A 20,124-nucleotide genomic window follows, 5' to 3' on the forward strand; every position below is an offset into this window, starting at 1 on the left:
CATTCGCATAAGAGGGGACATAGATCCCCCTCTTCTTCCTCTAGAAGTCCATCCTCTAGACGATTCTTGTCATCTGAGTAGAGGCTACGATCTAGCAAGGAAAAAAAGAGGGAAGTGTGTACAAAGATGGTGCAAGGGCCATTCATTGGCCCTGCCTACTGATGGAAGAAGAGGGGCTATCCTGAAGGATAAAGAATGATCAATGCCCTCTGTGAGTCCTGGAAACAGGAATTCATGGTGAGAGTTTCCTTTTTCAGGTTTGAACATCATGGGAAACTGGTTTAATAAATTAGAAAGGCATCTCGAAACTAGGTGCATGAGAAAGGAGGAGGTAAGGGGAGGAGGGAGCACTTGAGCTCATTGCTTGTTTATGCTCCAGTCCGGGAACAGCCTGAACCAAGCTAGGGTCTCCTAGACCTCTTTTTTTACTTACAGCCATTAATATTTGTGTAAAGTTAAGACTGTATTTTACTCACATTTCTTGATTCTTGGCACCACTTACTTGCAGAAATATTTTGGCTAAAGCCCTTATTATTTAGGCTACTTTTAAAGTTTTTTACAATAATGTTCCTGTGATTTTGCCTTTGAACATATTTATTTCTATCTTTTAATAATATTTTTAAATGGAGCCATGTTCAAAAGCAATATATATTTCTCAGTGTACCAGATGCTGGGGACAAATAGGGTGATGATGTCCTGCTTGTGAGCTTATAGAGGCATCTTGATGTAAGGGGGAAAATGTGCAATGTAACGTTCTTAGAAGTCAGCTTCAAGTTGACCAGCTTATGCCCCTCTCTACTCATTTTCCTTCTACAAACTCTCTGTTCATAGTTTACTCCTTCTGTGAAATCTTATAGTTTGCCTCATGCTCTTTTCAATAAAATCTATTTCCCTTTAAAGAACATTTGGAATTTCACAGATTGTAGAGGCTCATTTTTCTGCACATTTTTAAAATTTTAATTATGAATCCAAGTGTCTTTGATCCCATTAAGTGCCTTAATATAATGCTCACATACAACCTAACTAGATTGGAACTAAGATATAAATATGTACTCAACCCCTCTCTTATTATAATATTTTATAAATCTTTCTTATAATTAATCCTTCCTAACAGTTGCAGAAGCCATTTATCATCATGCCCTTACTTCTTTTGTTCCTAGGTGCTTTCTGGAATACTCAAATATTTCAGTCTGAACATTTATTGGTAATCTTGGAAAAGCATACACTGGTATACTCTCATGGACCTATTTCTTGGTATTTTTAGAGCCCTTACATCTTTTTTTCTTTATGTTTTAGTGGTATGTTTGAAGATAGTACTTATGTATACTTGATCGAGCCTTTGGAATTGATTCACAGTACGGTAAGTTAATAGTGACCTAAGTAGATCTTGTTTTGGTTTATTACTGACATGTCTAAATAGAGGATGATAATTATTTAGGCCAATAATATAATATGCAATCTGATATATCTTATGTAGGTCTGTCTGCATTTGTTATCTTGAATAAATATGTTTATGTTAGAACTTTTATACCACATGTTTTGTATAATATTTTTGTTCTCTTAAAAAAGAAAAAAAAGAGAAACCCTATTGCCTTATACACAACCCACATTCTGTGAACTTGAATGTTAAGTAAATTTTCATTGGAGCTCTAAACTGCCTACAATGCTGACATGATGTTCAACAGTGCTACCTCGGAGTCTTGTCAAGTGTTTGGATTGTGGATTTAAAGTCTAAGGACATACTGGGTGAGTTCACAAGTCACGCTAAGCCACCTTGATAATAAGCCATTGTGGGTGGCTGGCTTGTCTGTTACTCCCAACAGATGATCACCTACTCGGCAGCTTGCCCTGGCTTGTTTCTTCCTCAGTCCCTCCCAGGCCTCCCGGCTGCTGCTGACATATATCCAAGGGGCCTTTGCAGCAGAAATCCTCATTTCCTCATTCCCTACATCAGCACCCTTTCTGCAGTTGGTCTGCTTGGGATGCCAGCTCACAAGGGAAACTCCCCTCCACCCCTGCATCAGATTACCAAAGGGATTTAAGTTTCCGAGTCCTTATGAACGCGGGAACACATTGCAATTTTGTTTCCGTGGTCTTGTGCAAATGCGGAAGACCGCAAGACCACCCGTCCACTACTTAGCCCAGCACTTTGGCACTTCCCAAGTGAAGCTCTGCCCTCCCGCCTGCATCAGATTAGAAAAAGGAAAGGTGGGAACACATTTGCAATTTTTTAATGGTTTTTTTTTTTGTGGGGTCTTGTGCAAGACTGCCTGTCCGCTGTTTAGCCAAGCATACCAGTATCTCCCTCTTGTCAATTTCATCCTTCACTTAGGTGCTTCCATTGCTGGTGAACACTTTTCTTTTTTTTTTTGTTAAGGCTGCTTCACATTCTACTGAAGTAATAACACTTGCCCCTAAAGCTCCTTCTCTTCTGCAGCCACCAGCTGCTTTTGGCTCCCCCCACCCTCGGGCTTGTAATTTCCCTCCACTGGTCTCCATTGCTAGCTGCCAGATATACATATGGGTTACAGAGCAGTGAGCGGGATTGCTAAACATGTCATGGCAAAGCAATAAACGGAGGGGGAAATTGCACAAATTTCAAGGCAGAGCTGTAAAACGGGAAAATTATGCAAATTGTCTAGCAGCAGACATTCACTCTTGCGCACTTGCATAGGACTGATTTTTTAAAAAATTGCCAGTATGTTCAAGACAGCTCTGGTATCCTTCCTTCAAGTTTTCTATGAAAAAAGGAATTAAAAATCCAGCCCGAGGCAGAAGGTGCTGAGAAGGGATGAGGGAGAATGGTGGCGGCAGCAGCACTAGCGAGATCACAAGGAGGATTTTCACTGTTCTTGCCGGCTGGCTCTCTAGCTGTTCCTGACAACCCATGATAAAATCACCATGCCAGGTTCAGACATCACAAAAAGCTACCCTGAAAACAAGCCACCCTCAGCAACCCTACTACAAGCCATGGGTTCTCAGGGTGGTTTGTTTGTGAAAAACAACCCACAACAGAAAAATCACTTGGGGTTTGGATGTCACACTAAGCCACCCTGCAACCACCCACAATAACAACCCACCATGCCTTAACGTGACATGCAAACCAGGTCACTGTCAAAGGCTGTAGTACTTTGTAACTCTCTTAGAATTAATAGGATTTTAGTAGCTCTCCAGCCATAATGAATGATGTGCAGACCATAAACTAATTTACTGGACTACTTTATTGGTATATTAAAAATATTTGTGTTTTATAACAATTGTGTATTCTCTTAAGCAGAAGTAACACTGCCGTCACAGTTCTCAGTTAGATAATGCAAAGCAGGTAAACAACTGGCTATTAAACTATTGGCCTTAAACCTCATCATTTCTGAGAGAGCCTGGGAAACCAGAGCTGTGATTTCACACTGTTTTCAATATAATAGAAAAATATGATTCCTGCAATACCTGTCATAAATAGTAAACTAAAACTAATTTAGCTAAGAATATTGCTGTTTGTTCAGCATAGTACAATCCTGAGTCATAAAACCTAAATGTTGTTTAATCAAGAAGATGACTGGCAGGTTTTTGTGATGATACATGCAATTGAATGTAGAATAGGAATGTGATGTAGACACTGCACAGGAAAAATGGTTGAAGACAGAAGCAGAAGACTAGGCATGTGGGCTATCAATGGAAGTCAAAAGGGTGCTCTAGACTTGCCTCCTCTGTGAGGCCATTTGCTGGAATTACTTGTCCTGGACTTTTCTCATACCACTCTCCTAATGTGACTGTGGTATGTCTAGGAGCAACAACTGAATGCATGACAGGAAAAAGTCTACTTTGGCTATAACTATTGGTGAAATCTTGAGTTCTTAGATAATTGATCATTTGCTTCCCTTCAGTGTCACCCCGAAGTTCCTGACAGCCACCTGTTATTGCTGGTAGGCTGCTCTTACCTAGATTGTCCACTGCCCAGAATAGAAATATTAGACAGGATCCAAGAGACATGCTTATGCAGAAGGAACTATGCACACAGCAAGCTTTGCTTTCTGTTTTTGCCATAGCAATTCTTCCTGCTGAAGAGATAAGTTGCTGTTGGCTTTTAAAAGCCATTTTTAAACACATGCCTCTTTTTAAAAAGATCCTGGCTGCTATGTTGTATACATCAAAACCTTTTAATAAAACCAACAAATATATTGTTAAAATTACCAACATACATCTATACCATTTTCAGATATACAGTTTGCAGTGCCACACAAATACGTTAATAATTGGGCCAAACACACACAACTTTAGTGCATGTGACATTAAAAAATACATACACAATGTGATATAAATATGTTGGAGGCAAAGTCAGCAGCAGGATTTAAAAGTATAAGAGAATAAAGGCTAGGGGAATATGAATATTATAACATTGTGAAAATTCTCTAAAACAGCCTTCTCCAAAATGGTGCCTTCTCTTGGCCATGTTGGCTGGGGATGACTGGTGTTGTAATCCAACATATTTGGAGGCCACCAAGTTGGAGAAGGCTGGTCTAAAACCTAGATCCTCTCACTGTTCTTTGGCAAGATTCCTTCTTACACCTTTTCTGACCTTTGGTCATATATGTACTAATTTTTGATCAGCTGTTTCCCAAATTTAACAAAGCACATTACTGTATCCCCCTTTTTATGTGTTTTTCCTTTGATGTTTTAATTTGAAATCCAACTTTCATATCTCACCATTGTCTCCTTCCCTATGTTAACTGCAATTGACAACTGCTATATGTGTAGATCAAATTTTGTTTTCTCCCCTTGAAGACATTAGGCATCCAGCTTTGGGAAGCTCTGATTCAGAATGTAGACTTCTGAATCACAGCTGGAGGGACAGGAATGTACCCTTGCCTTTGCAGGAAGAAGCAGACTTTAGGTTCACCTCTTTAGTGGCCAGCCTGCCCTGTGGTTAAAAAAAAGGTGGGTGAACTCAGGAAGAGAAGAGAGAAGGAACTAAGATTGTTTGGGTATACACAGCCACTCAATCCAGTAATCAGGCGGGGGCAGGGGGCGGGCAGTGCTGATGAATGTGTACACTCCTACAGTTTGTTGCTGCATCAAGATGTTAGTAGAAAACCCATGGCCAAATGTCTGGCTCCTGGATCTCTGGCAATCTTTGTTAATAGCTCCAGAGGTAAGAGCATTTCGTAAAACTGGCTGCCATATTGTCTTTGAGATCAACAAGATAAAGTAGATTACTTTCTTCCATTTTCCTCAACTAAACATTTTGCAAAATATGGAAAGATTTTTGAACTTTATTTATTACTGTTATTTATGTCTTGCTTCTCAGACTAAAATTCCTTCCAAGGTGGCTTACAAATAAGATAAAGACGCATTAATAAAATCACAGTAAGCAATATTAACATACAACTCATAAGGTTCCTTCCCACATGACACTTGATGGTAGAAGGCCCTGAGAAGGGTGGGAGGGGCAGTCCAGCTGGAGCAGGCAGTCTTCACCTGCTTTCCTCTCTCTGTTGGAAAAACTGCACCATCCATGCACCACAGGAGGAGGTATCAGAAGACTTAGAGGAACCCAAAAGTTTGCAGAGCAACAAAAAAACTTTAGCAAAAATCTTGAGGTGACGGGAGTCCCAAAACATCCCAATGAGGGCTGAGCATGTTCAGTGTCCATTGAATAGTGGCTGACTTGTTTGGGAGGTGAAGAACCAGGGTGGGGAGAGGGAATGGAGTTATTTATCCTGGAAGAAGGCATGGTTAACTGGTACCTGAACATGGGCATTCCATGCAGCAACATTTTATTGCAGGTCCCACTTGTAACAATAAAAATATCAAGTACATAGTATGAGCTTGTCTATACTTGAAGTTTATATCATGTAGTAGTACATTCTTTCACATTTGGATTAATTTGTTAATATATTGCAAGCTTAGATAATTCTCATGGTAGAGCTTCCTATGTATAAGCCATAAAAAATACTCCATATATTAGAATATCTTTTGCTTAAATTTATACCACCAGTATGATAGACCTGTTTGTCTCTTTTGTTACAGAGCAGTACAGGTAGGCCACATATCATCCAGAGAACATTAGGAACAAATACCTCCAAGCAATTGGAAGACCTTGGTATGACATTATTTATACCTTATTTCAGTAATATCTGAATTATTTATACTATATAACAACTTCGTAAATTTAAAAATCATTTTAATGGAATTTTCTGTTGCAATATTTATTAATATATGTGATAGAGATTTACACTGGAATACTACACCATTATCTAACACAAACATCCTCAATTTCCAGCAAAATTGAATAGGCACAATCAGTTGGTGCTTTTGTTAAAATAATATCTTTTTTTGAAAAAAACACAATTCTTAGTGACAACATGATGGTTATGCTAATGGTAAAATGCATTTTTTGAGGTATCCACTGATGAGGAAATCCCAGTCCAGTTATTTTGAAGTTTTTACCAACATCCATGAAAATATCTGTTGTATTTCAAAATAAAATAGTTTTTTCTTCTTTAGGGACCCCAGTATATCTTTCTTTTGGTAGCCTGGAGTGCTCATTATTTCCTCCAATGAACTCAGTTTTGGACAAATCCACATTGAATGAAAAAAGGATTTCCTGTCCCCTCTATCTGCTTCTTATTTCTCTGCTGCATTCAAGACCCAATCCAAAGTATTGCTGATTCTAACTTGTACATTTATCAACTTTATATTCTACAGTACCTTCTGTGTTTTTTGTTCTCATATTTTCACAGCTGTTTGTTATTTTATCTTTCCAGACTGAAGCCAGTTCCAATGGGGGAGTTGCTCATGTGCACAACTCTCTCCTATTGAAATCAATGGGACTTAAAACAGCTTCACTTTGGCTGGATAATGCTTTATCTGATGTATCCCTTCCTTTAACCAAGGTTAAGGATTATGAGCTCTGGGATTATGCTGTCCTTGCCTTACCCTTCCTGTCTCAAATGCAAATCCCCCCCCTATCATGGTTAAGGGTTGTGTCAGTAGTTCCATTAACCATGGTAAAAGCTAACTAGGGATGACCCTTAACCAGGATTTTTAATGAGCTTCAAACTGTGATTAAGATCACATCTTTGTTAGTATGAATAAGATCACATCCTTGTTAGTATGAACTATGTTTAATGACAGAGCTGACATTACTCTTACATATGTGTAAGAAATTGTGGCAGGGGGAAATTTTGCTTGAGAATGGAAGGTCAGTGTGATCTGCGACTCATTCCTGATCCATTAAGTGTGGTGAAGGAATGAGCTATGTTACATTTGCATTGTCCCTAACTGACTGGCTATTCAGTTTTGGCTGAAAAGTTACTAAATTTTGGAAAGCAGTGCCTTTTGGTTATCAATCCATAATGTTTTTAAATTATAAAAATAGAATAGTCTAGAACAGAGTCTCTACCCATGATAGAGACCCCCTGCCTTTGTAGAATATGGTGTGGGGTCGAATCAGCCTCCTCTGCGTGGATGCTTAGGCATTACTTGCTATGCATTTATATGTGGAAAACTGGATTTGTTGAGCACAGTCAGCAGATTCCCATCCATCCCCACGATGATTGTCATCAAGTCTGCTTGGCTTAGGCTGCCTGCCAGCATTCCCCTCAACTTTATCTACTGCTAACCCAGCTGCTGAAAATGTAGTTGGAAGGACAGTGGCAGAAACTGGAAGTAGAAAAAGGAGAAGAGAGCTGGTCGGGTTTAACATGTGGGTATGTGGATGCAGAGGGAGAGCAAAGAGAGGTCTGCCCTTGTCCCACCCCTTTGTCCCTTCCCCCATGTGTGGAAGGGATAGGCATAGGGGCTCCCAATTCTTTCACCAGTCTTGTGTGTTTATGTTTATAATGCGTAGTGTGTATACATGTGTATTGTGCATGTATACTGTGGCACATGTATATATGAGAGCATATGTGAGCATTGTGCATGTGGGGAGAGGTGGAGGGAGCAAGTCCATGCCCCTGTCGTCTTCCCAGCACTGTGAATTTACATACACTTCCACTTGAACAATCCTGTATTTTCCCATATTCCAAACAGAAGTAGATTCAGCTTTATGAAACAAAGACTTGAATTGCTATAGAAGAGCATTTGTAATTAAAAAGATTCTTGGGAATATATTAATCTAAAATGGATATCCTGTACATTTTTAAATATTATGGAAACCCTGTCAGGATCCAAGGAAAAATGTATTATCACGTTGAAGTTCTAAACATTTAACAAGGAGAAAACATTTTAAATATCAATTTTTATATAGTTTGAATTCCGAGTTTCCACCAAAGTCTAAGCATTCTTGGATACTAGTAATGATATTAAACAAGATTTCATGCCTTCAGTATATCTCTTTAATTATGCATTTTAAATAAAAGCATCTGACATGGAATTTTATGAAAAAAGTTCCTTTAATTTTAACAAAATGTACATTAATTTAGTCTGTTTTCTCACTGGAGAACTATCCATGTAAAACTGCATTAACCTGTCTTGCAAAAAAGACTGCATTTTAGATTACATTTATATTTACTCCTTTATTGCCATCAAGCCATCTGTTTGTGGAAAGAACTGTGTGGTAGGACACTCCAACCCAGATGTGTTATCTGCTCTGCAATTGGTTTGGGGTGGGTGGTGCTTCTGGGGAGGGCTTACTCGTTAGTCTGCTGCCATCACTGAGGTAGAAATGGCAGTGGGCACCAGTGGATGATGTTAGAGGGTGCTAGCCTTTCGGGATAGTCCTCTGGTATGGACAAAAGGCATAGGTTGAAGGAATCATGTTTGCTGGTTCTAGGGTGAAAGGTCTGCACATGGAAACCTGCCCCCACTGAGTCAGAAGACAACTTTGTTAAGCAGCAGCCAATAAAACACCATTAGGCACAGTAAACATCAAAAGCTGGTCTAAATAGACTGGTTTTTAAAGTTGTTTTAAAAGGTTCAAGATCCCAAATTGTGGGCAACCTGATAGAAGATGGAACCATCAAGAGTTTGTCTGAGCTAGTTCTTAAAGAGCAGGAAGGTACATATGAGACTGTAAAGTTGGTTTCAAATTATAAAACACTTTAAAAGGTAAGAACCTTGAATTTATCCCAGAAACAAATGTAACCAGTGGAACTCACATGAAATTGGTGTTCCATGCTCTCTGTAGCTAACACCAGCAAACAATCTAGCTGCCTCATTCTAGACCAGTTACAGCTTCCAAAAGCCTTCAAAGCTAATCCCAGAAGTAGTTTCAGCACAGTATCCAGTTAGGGGGTTATTAGGGCATGCACCGCCATTGACAAATCCCTCTTTTTCCAGGAAGGGGCATAACTGAAAAATAAATCAAAGCAAATATACCATGCTTCTGGCTCCTGCCTTAACCTGAGCATTCATGTAGAAGCCTGAAGCCAGAAGCACTCCCAAACTACTCTTTCTAGGAGAGTAATCACATTCAGAACAGGGATTTCCCGCCCTCCACCAGTACTAGGATTTCCCACCATGAGTAATTCTGTCTTCAATTTAAGCTTCAGTTTACTCACCCTCATCCAGTCCATTATCAGTTCCAGACTGTCAGTCAGTGACAAAACAGCCCACACCTGGTTTGGACCGAAAGTAGCTGAGGGTTATGTGGTTTGGACTGAAAGGAGCTGGCAGTTATCAGTTTCTTGATGGCAAGCCACTCAGACTCAGTATAACCTCCTACAGTGATTTCCTGTGGATGTTAAGCAGAATGAGGAAAAGTACAAACCCGTACGGGACCCCACAATAGAGTTCCCATCCAAAAGAACAACAGACCCTCAACACCACCTTCTGAAATCTCCCAGAAAGATAGAAGCAGAATCACTGCAATGGAATGCCCTCAGCTCCATCAGTCCAGAAGGATACCATGGTTGATAGTTTGAAAAACCAATGGAAGGTTTAGGAAAATCCAAGGATAATTTCCCCTTTCTCAGCAAAGATAAACAACTAGGGATGATTCAGTACAGAATTAGAATCATAGAATAGTAGGGTTGGAAGGGGCCTACAAGACCATTGAGTCCAACCCCCAGCTCAATGCAGGAAGCCAAGTCAGAGCATCCCCGACAGATGGCTGTCCAGCCTCATCTTGAATGCCTCCAATGTGGGTGAGCCCACTACCTCCCTAGGTAATTGGTTCCATTGTCGTATTGCTCTAACAGTCAGGAAGTTTTTCCTGATGTTCAGCCGGAATCTGGCTTCCTGTAACTTGAGCCCATTTTTCTGTGTCCTGCATTCTGGGATGATCGAGAAGAGCTCCTGTCCTTCCTCTCTGTAACAACCTTTCAACTGCATGAAGAGCGTTATCATATCTCCCCTCAGTCTTCTCTTCTCAAGGCTAAACATGCCCAGTTCTTTCAGTCTCTCTTCACAGGGCTTTGTTTCCAGGCCCATGATCATCTTTGTTTCCCTCCTCTGAACCCTCTCCAGCTTGTCTGCATCCTTCTTAAAGTGTGGTGCCCAGAACTGGACAAAGTATTCCAGATGAGGCCTAACCAGTGCTGAGTAGAGGGGAACTAGTATTTCCCGGGATTTGGAAGCTATGCTTTTATTAATGCAGCCCAAAAGAGCATTTGCCTTTTTTGCAGCCACATCACATTGTTGGCCCATATTCAGCTTGTGATTGACAACAATTACAAGATCCTTCTCCCTTGTAGTGTTGTTGAGCCACGTATCTCCTATCTTGTAACTGTGCATTTGGTTTCTTTTTCCTACGTGCAGAACTTGGCATTTATCCCTATTAAATGTCATTCTGTTGTTTTCTGCCCAGCACTCCAGTCTATCCAGATCACTTTGAATTTTGTTTCTGTCTTCCAGAGTATTAGCTATCCCACCCAATTTTGTGTCATCTGCAAATTTGATCATCATTCCCTGCACCTCCTCCTCTAAGTCATTAATAAAAATGTTGAAGAACACTGGGCCCAGGACTGAGCCCTGCGGTACCCCGCTTGTGACCTCTCCCCAGTTTGAGAAGGTCCCATTGATAAGCACTCTTTCAGTCCGATTCTGTACCCAACTGTGGATCCACCGGAACTGTGGATCCACCGGGCTTTCATCCAGCCCACTTTGAGCTAGTTTGCTCATCAGGATATCATGGGGCACTTTGTCGAAAGCTCTGCTGAAGTCAAGGTATATTATGTTCACAGCATTCCCACAGTCCACAAGGGAGGTTACCTGATCAAAAAATGAGATCAGATTCGTCTGGCAGGACTTGTTCTTGACAAATCCATGTTGGCTTCGAGTAATCACTGCATTGTTTTCAAGGTGCTTACAGATGGATTGCTTTAGAATCTGCTCCAGAATTTTCCCAGGGATTGATGTCAGACTGACTGGTCAGTAGTTCCCAGGTTCCTCCTTTTTGAAGATGGGAACAACATTAGCCCTCCTCCAGTCATCTGGCACTTCACCTGTCCTCCATGATTTCTCAAAGATAATAGACAGTGGTTCTGAGAGTTCTTCTGCGAGTTACTCTAGGATGCAGTTCATCTGGCCTTGGAGATTTGAACTCATTCAAAGTAATTAGGTGTTCCTTGACCATATGCCTATCGATCTCAAGCTGCAATCCTGCCCCTTCAGCCTGTACTTCACCTTTACCAGGGGGGCCATAGACCCTCTTTTGGGATAGACTGAGCCAAAGTAGTAATTGAGCACCTCTGCCTTTTCTTTGTCATCTGTTATCATTTTGCCATCCTCATTTAATAGCTGAACCATCATTTCTTTCCTCTGTCTTTTACTATGCGTGTAGCTGAAGAAAGCTTTTTGTTTCTTTTAGCATCCCTCGCTAACCTCAACTCATTCTCAGCTTTAGCCTTCCTGATGCCATCCCTGCAATTCTGTGCTACCTGCCTGTACTCTTCCTTTGTTGCTTGGCCTTCTTTCCACTTCCTATATGTGTCCTTTTTTGTTTTCAGGTCATCCCTAAGCTTTTTGGGAAGCCACATTGGCTTCTTCTGTTGTCTTCCACCTTTTCTTCTTGTTGGAATTGTTAGTAATTGTGCTTTGAGAATTTACTTTTTTAAAAACTCCTGTCCGTCTTGGACTCCTTTTCTCGTTAGAGTCACTTGCCATGGGATCTTACTGATAATTGTTCTGAGTTTATTAAAATCAGCTTTCCTAAAATCCATGGTATGGGCTTGGCTACACTCGCCTTTTGCTTCCTTTAGAACCATGAACTCAAGTATGACATGGTCTCTTTCCCCCAGAGTTCCTGTAACTGCTACTTTACCCACTAAATCATCTCTGTTGGTTAGGATCAAGTCAAGGATAGCCGATCCTCTAGTTCCTTCCTCTACTTTCTGTAGGAGGAAGTTATCCGCCACACAAGTCAGGAATTTCCTGGAGGGGCCATGTTTTGCAGAATTTGTCTCTCAACAAATATTGAAGAAATTGAAGTCCCCCATTACTACTGTATCATGCTTACTTGAAACATTGGCTATTTGCTTTTCAAAAGTTTAATCCTCGTCTTCTCCTTGATTGGGTGGCTGGTAGTAGACTCTGACCACCATGTTCCTTTTATTCTTTGTTGCATTTATTTTAACCCAGATGCTCTCAATGGGGTGGCTAAGCTCATACTACTGTATTTCTGTGCAGAGATGAGTATTTTTAACATACAGTGCAACCCAACTCCCTTTCTGTTCCTCGTGTTCTTTTTGAACAAGTTATATCCTTCAGTTGCTGTATTCCAGTCATGAGAGTCATCCCACCAAGTCTCAGTTGTACCTGTCAAGTCATAATTTCCCTCCTGTATTAAGAGTTCAAGTTCATTCTGTTTGTTTCCCATACTCTGGGCATTAGTACATAGACATCAAAGACCATGTGCTTCATGGTCTGGCTTTCTTCCTACATGTTTGTGAAAACTTATATTGGGCGCTCTTAGAGCTGTTCTGTCCATTGCAGTGCATGAGCCTTCGTCCATTATTACCCCCAACTTTATGTCTTCCTTCCCTGTAGGATTCAGTTTAAAGCCCGCCTGATGAAGTTCTTCATGCTGTGACCAAACACATTCTTCCCATCCTTTGTGAGGTGCAACCTGTCCATTCTGTCCAAGAACTCTTCGTGTTCTCTTATTCCTTCAAGGGTCGACACTCGCTGCTTCAGTCCAGTCCTCTTACTTTTTCTTCCAGCAGCGTGATCAGCTTGCACTTGTTGCAGGTGTAGGCCCTGTTGTTCTCAGGCAAGAAAACAAACATGGCACACACCTTGCAGGTCACCACCACTGGAGAGTCTTGTCCTTCCATAGTCTCTTTTCCCTTTTTGGGTCTAGCTTCCTGGGTGTTCTAGAGTAGCCTGTGCCTGGTCCTCTACTCACTGCAGGTTAAAAACAGAGTCCCACTGGTATGGAAGTGTGTGTAACAAGACAAATAAATTTTAAAAAAATCAAATCTAAATCCAGATTAAAACTGATCTAAATAGTTCATTTCTTCCAGAAGTACCTGTGCTGCTTTGCCACAGTTCATTTCAACATTTTGACTAAGAATGACAGATTTGAAACATGTCCTTAACAAAACAGAAATGGAGGGAGATGTACCAGTGCAAGCCAGAAACGAGTGAAGAATTCTCTGGTGCACAGGAAAACTATTTGCCCCACAAGTTTCATCTGATAAAGGTAAAGGTATTATCCCATGAAACTGAAACTTTGCTGGTTTTTTTTACTCTTCTATAGAGACTGACTCCACTTCTGAATGGCCCTTCCTGTCTGAGTTGCAGTGGCTAAGAAGGAGAAGAAGGGCTGTGAGTGACGTCAGTAATACTACACCAAATCATAAGATGTCTTTGTTTTAAAAGTACATGGGGAAACTATGTTAAACGAAGTAATTTGTCATACCTTCAGCTTCCATGCTAAACAGATTTTACTGTGATTACCACTGCCATGCAGTGACCAAGGATGCAGAATACCTGATTCACGTCCTGAATGTTTTGCTGCTCTCAAGTAGAAAAGTGACAGAAGTTAAATTTATTTCATAATGGATATGTAGTTGCAATTAAATGGTGATACTGACACAAATATAAATCAGTGAATAAATAGATATAATTTCTCACTAGCAATAAAGGTGAAGAGACTCAGTTGACAACTTTAGGACAATAGGACAACTTTAATTTCAGTTTTTATAGTTTAAGAAAAAAACAGAATCGAGGAAAGAATATTGAAAGATGAAAAAAAGAAACAGAGTTAGGAGTACCAAATATGAAATTCAGTTATTATGTAAATTGCCTACAGTGGATAATGATCTGGTTAAACAGCACACAAAAAGCTGTTGTAAAGATTAAACAAAGTTATAGTTTAATCACTGAAACTTTTAAAGCAGTCATCTATGATTAATAGTTTGTTCAGAGTTTGGGATAAATTCAGTTTGGTATTGAATTAGTTCAGCTAAATCATCAAGTGCCACTGTTATATATGATTTATATTTGAATCCCACTGGAGAGTTAGGCTCGTATGGAGAAAGCCTAATATGTACACAATTAAGCCTACTGAATCAAAATCAAAAGTGGCTATATGTGGACACTGAAAGAATGATCATTCTCCATCAGGGTTTGGATTCTTACAAATCCAAACATATTGTTATGCTCATATCCTAACTTATTGTTACTTTTCTGAGAGCTGAGAAGTTCCAGGGGCGCATCGCTTACCTGGGTTTGGTTCTCTTTGGAAGGAGATCACTGATGGCTTATTAGCATTTTATAATACTTGATTTATTTAAAAATAAACAGCTGCCCCCACCTCTGCTCAAATATTCTAGCAGATAGCCAGAGTCCACTGCTCCTACATCAGATCTCCAGGGAGACAGCCAGTACTTTAAAATGTTGTCAGCTAAGAGTCCAAAACTCTGCTCTCTCTGTTTTTCTCTGACTTAAAACTGAAGTCAGTCCTTTTGTTTTCCTCCTTACATATCTAGATTACCATATGCTTTAAAAAGAAAATTGAATAAAAATGTACAATATTAAAAAAGAAACATTACCTCATCTCTACCTGGCAGTGGGGAAGGTCTGCCTTTCTCTGTCTTTTCAAACAATTAATTCCCAAGGAAACACATCCAGGGCTATTAACAAGTCCAAGGCCCTGCCAGCTGTTACCTCAAGGCAATCCACACTGATAGCCCTACTCACAGAAATCTGATAGGTAACCCACAGCAGTATGTTAAAAAATTAACTGATCAGTGTTTCATGTCTAGGAATCCATCTAAATGTGAAACATGTGGAGAACAAAAAATATCTGGTTTCTAGTTTATATTAGATTTTTTATTGTAAGGTGGAATACACCCACATATGATCAACTCTTGGGATACTTGTTTACTTAATGCCCGAGTATATATTTGGAAATATGAAACATTTTTTTCTTTATGTACTAATTTAAGAGAAAGTTAATTTAATTCCCTGACAGCATAATTACAGAAAACAACAGGTATATGCAATCCTGTCTCTTGGAAATTCAAGGTCTTGTACATGGAGTTCCTGGGCAGTCTCCCATCCAGGCACCAGACTCACTTAGCTTCAGCGAGGTGGCTGCATCATGGGCCTGCAAACCATTTCCTGGGATGATGGAATATATTTGTTCAGAAGTATATTTATTAATTATTGGCAGAATAAGATTCATACATTTATTAACCACCACCACCCTCCAACACACACACAATTGTTGTGTGTGCAAAGGTCTGTCAGGTTTTGCACATTTACTTGTTGCAGGATGCAACTACTGACTGTGAGGGACATGTGTTGTGTAAACTAGTCCTTCTCTGAACATATGGATCTCCCTTATATTGGGTCAGATCATTGGTTTGTTTAGCCTAGGGCTGAATGTGATTCCACCCCACCCCTCATGGAACCATTCCTCACCACAAAATTGTGGGCAGGGGAGAACATTGATGACTTTCAAAGGGGCAAGTGAAAGTTGCATAACTTTGATGCAGGGTGTACTTACTTTTTAGACATGGTGACTTAGAGCATGATCCCAGAGCCCTCCACCAATTCAAAGCCCTACTGGCAGGGCAGGTGGAACGACAGAGGCAAAAATGCCTCCTGTTCCACCTTAAAAAACATTTTCAGCTAGACTGGCCTCTTGGCCCATTCTAGCTGACTTACCTTGCTGTGGGCAGGGATGGGTGACAGACTTCCCACCCTACCCACAATCTTGCCCCCTTTCCTCCCTCCTCAACCCTCTTCTGAGGTCGCAAAAGTGACCTTGGAAGAGGACCCCCCACAGAGCTTTCCACAGTGGCTGGGAGGAGGGCACGGAATCCTCAATAGGATTTCTCCCCCCCCCCCCCAGATTGTAGTTGGATCTGTGGCTTCAGGATGGGGCTGGGGAAATCTGCACCATCCTATGATCCCTGGGAAGGCCTCACAGGGACCATAGGATTGCTCTGTAAAGGTTTTTTCTTTTTTCTTTCTTTTTTTTTAACTGTTCAAAGCATCCCTGCCATGTTCACCTTCCCCAAGGACATTCTAGCCCAGGAACACAGCAGGGCTGCTTTGAAGAGACAAGCTGCTACCAGAACAGTTAAAATAAGAAAAGAAAAATGGAACAAACTTTCAGCCAATGCCTGAATGTGGTATGATTTCTTTCTTTCTCCCCCCCTCCCCACATACGCACAGTGATTGAATTTCAGGTACAGTTTTAACCCACACCCACCCCTGAAAGTGATGGAAAATGCTGGATCAAATATCTTAGCCCAACACTAGTTTAGCCCAGTGCTGTCAACCGTCTACCGTCTGGTAGCTAGCATCTCATGCAGAGCTCTTTCCCAGCCCTGCCATCTAAGATCCTTTTAAATGGAAATGCCAGAGATTAAATTTGGGACTTCCTAATAAAGCATATACTCTACTACTAAACTGTGCCCCCTCTTGTATTTGCACTATAAATCCTATAATGGGCCATAGATACAATTTACAGAATGGTCATGAAGAAAATCAGAAGAAATTCACCAGTAAAATATGATAAACGATAGAGATACCATCATGAACAGATATAGTCTATTTGCTGCATTCTAGTGTATTGTTAAGCCTTTAACAAAGTTAAATGAAAACAGGTGTAGGTACACAGCATAGCATGCCATGACAAAGCAATGATAAAGCAATTCCAAATTCATTGTTAAAACTCCAACTGTAACTTTTTAAATCTTATAGACATTGCGTGGCATATTTGAGGAAATGAAATACTTGGAGCTCATGATAGTTAATGACCATAAAATGGTAAGTTGATTGTATTAATTCTTTTCCATTATCTAATTATCAAATTTAGTTATACAGTTACAGTAGGATATTTTCTCTTCTTTACAACTGTCAACAGTTGGATATGTTATGTGCTGATACAGCTTGATTAATTTGGTAAGAATTAGGGCCTGGGCCAGTTTTGGCATAACAGTAAATCAGCAAATTCCCAGCATGTCCTTGCCAGCAGGGCTGGTGGGAACATGCTAAGAATTAAAGGATTTTTTCTGTCTAAACATGCATAGGATTGCACCCTTAATTATTTGTAATCTTTCTTCAAGACACCAAGGCATCCACTGTGGTTGCTTTAAGGCAAACCTAAATTATAGTCCCACCTATAGAAGTCAGAGCAATCTTTCAACAGTATTGTTTCACTTGAAGCTGAGAAACACGATAGTGAGAGTGAGCTGCATAAGGAGGCTTGTGATCATTTCAGAAGTTAAATAACTTTTGAAAGTGAAATTGATGGGGGAAAGTTGTTGCAAATGAATTTTTTATTATAGGTTTCACCTTATTTTTGTGCAATTGACCATGAAACAAATCATAGAATAGTAGGGTTGGAAGGGGCCTATAAGATCATCGAGTCCAGTCCAATGCTTGCAGACTGCATAAATGTCAGTAGTTCAAAAGGAAAGTACTATTTGCAGAGCAGCTGTTTGTTCTTTACATTGCCAGGAGGCAATAGAGAATAATGTGATCGAATTATGACTTAACATTTTTCTTGTAGTTCAAAAAGCACCGATCATCCCATGCTTATACAAACAACTTTGCGAAATCTGTGGTAAACCTTGTGGATGCTGTAAGTATAATCAATGAAATTAATATTATTCACCATTTTACTTGGCAGACATTGGGATGAAAATAGAGGTGATGGAGAATGATAGCTTTTATATCACTTTAGGATGTTTCTTGCATAGGCTGTGGAAAGGAATCCAGTAGTTCATTAAACAACATTTATTTATTGGCCTAAATTGAATGTACCATTAGTGGAAGAAATTGCTGTGCTAGCAGAAGGTCCACTGCCTTTTCCCTTTGAGCAAGAGGTTGTGCGAGCACTAGAGAATCACTTTGTAAATCTAAGATCTGCAAGCCGTTGTGCAAATGGAACTTTAGTTGGATTCTCCCCTTGTGCATAGTTTAGAACTTGGTTTTGGCAAGTGCAACGTAATTTGCACTAGCAGAATTACACAACTGGATACAATCGATAGGGAGCAAGAACTAATATGGATTAATAGCAGAATCAATTATCCAAATTCCAACCCTTATGTAGCCTAAACAGCACCATCCACACACAAAGGAGGGGGCGGGGTATTAGCAGGCTTGGGAGAACCCCAAGGTTTGCAAAAGTACAAATATTTTTTAAAAATACTTGGAAGGGGGATCTGGAAGAGGGATGATTTTCCCTACTGTGGATGCCTTCTAGACAACAGTTCCCCCCCACCCAAAGAATTACAATAGGCTGCCACCAGCCAGGTTGAATCACTTGAGACACCCTAGTCTGTCCAGCCATTTGGGGAGTTCTAAGCTCTGTGACCAAGGACCCCTCCCTTCAGCCCAGCTCTAGGAAGAAATAAAAAGAAAGGTGCTTGGATTTTCTTGCTGAAAGCCCAGACACAGAGAAGCTAACAAAAACTTTGTGAAAAATCCTAAGAACACAGGCGGTAGTTTTGTTACTGTGCTGTATTGCCCATGAGGAAGGTTTAGTGAGAAATTCGCTTTTAAAACGATGCAGCCATGTACAAATATAAAAAATGAGTTTATTTTTGGAGGGGTGGGGAAAACAAGGAAGGGTAACAAAATTGCACACACAAACAGATTTCTAAATAAAATCAATAAAGTCAATCTAACTTGGCTAGTTACATGTTGCCTACTTTAGAATCTTGGCTTTGAGAGTATATGCCGCATTCCTTACGAAGAGGATGGTCTGAGAGAAAGCATCTTAGCCTCTTGGTTAGATGTTGTTAGGACATCAACATGGAGTGAGCAAGCACTTTTCTGGAAATCTGAGTTCATTAAAAGCTAGCCCCTTAGCAGAGACTGACTGCTGGTTTTGTTCAATAACACGGTGCCCCCCGTTTCTGATATCAGTAGCCAGCAAAGCATAAAATTGTTCAGTAGCTGGACCCACCATCCTAACAATCCTACACTTGAATTATAAAAGACCTGGCCAGTTCCAGCTGGACAAACCACTGTACGAAAGAGCTGAAGTTTTGAATGTGTATTGGGGAACTACAGGTAAGATAGGGCCTGCTAGGTTTTCTAGCCTGGCGCCAAGTTACCAAATGCTTTAGGGGTCATTGCTGAGCTACATCAGAATATAGGGGTTAGTCATTTTGTTGCAGTTTCCATTTGTTATCTTTTAATGCTTAGTGTCTTTTGAATAAGTAAGGATAAATGTAAGGTTATGGAACTAAATGACATACTGGAGAAATCTTATTTTTAAATATAGACCAATGGGGACCTACCAGAAAATTAGGAGTGGGGTTATCTCTCCTTCACAGACTCCACACATAGATGGGACATGGATAAATACACTACATCTGTACACCACAACACACTTGGAATAATTCCTTCCTCGTTCTCCCCACCCTTAAGTAGTGAGTGACGGAACAGAGTGGCAATGGAATTGGGAGGCTGGGCTGGTGTGATGGTATGCAAACTGTTGTTTTCCCTCTTGCAAGTTCAACACTATTTGCTGCTTGTACACTTTGGGGCAGGGCTCATTGCCCCATCTTTGCTGTTTGTATCATAGCCAACTTGTCTCTGAACCAAGCAATACTGGATTGAGCAGTGGGGGGGAATGCACCTGCACTCTTCTTCCTCTCTTCATCTCTGAAGTTGCTGAGGGAAAGTGTGCAGTCCAGTCAGCACAGTTTCCTTTCTTGGCAACTGAGGGATTAGCATCTATATGCTGCCCTTTACCGTTGGAATCCCATTGGTAGA

General features: G+C 40.4%; 1 protein-coding gene across 4 annotated transcripts in view; it reads left to right on the forward strand.

The window, feature by feature from the left end:
• Positions 1-20,124, forward strand: part of ADAM23 (ADAM metallopeptidase domain 23) — a 161,057-nt gene that overhangs the window by 44,032 nt on the left and 96,901 nt on the right. For 2 of the 4 annotated variants that reach the window (XM_084818623.1, XM_084818610.1), the window contains exons 6-10: positions 1,297-1,360; positions 6,025-6,097; positions 13,637-13,713; positions 17,098-17,163; positions 17,909-17,980. In XM_084818623.1, coding sequence (XP_084674749.1) covers positions 1,297-1,360; positions 6,025-6,097; positions 13,637-13,713; positions 17,098-17,163; positions 17,909-17,980 — 352 coding nt within the window. The remainder of the gene's footprint in view (positions 1-1,296; positions 1,361-6,024; positions 6,098-13,636; positions 13,714-17,097; positions 17,164-17,908; positions 17,981-20,124) is intronic. The other 2 variants (XM_084818618.1, XM_084818632.1) reach the window with 1 other exon arrangement.

This window comes from Heloderma suspectum, chromosome 1 (assembly GCF_057233095.1).
Source record: "Heloderma suspectum isolate Gila_16-S chromosome 1, 16-S_ref, whole genome shotgun sequence".
Classification (NCBI taxonomy): Eukaryota; Metazoa; Chordata; class Lepidosauria; order Squamata; family Helodermatidae; genus Heloderma; species Heloderma suspectum.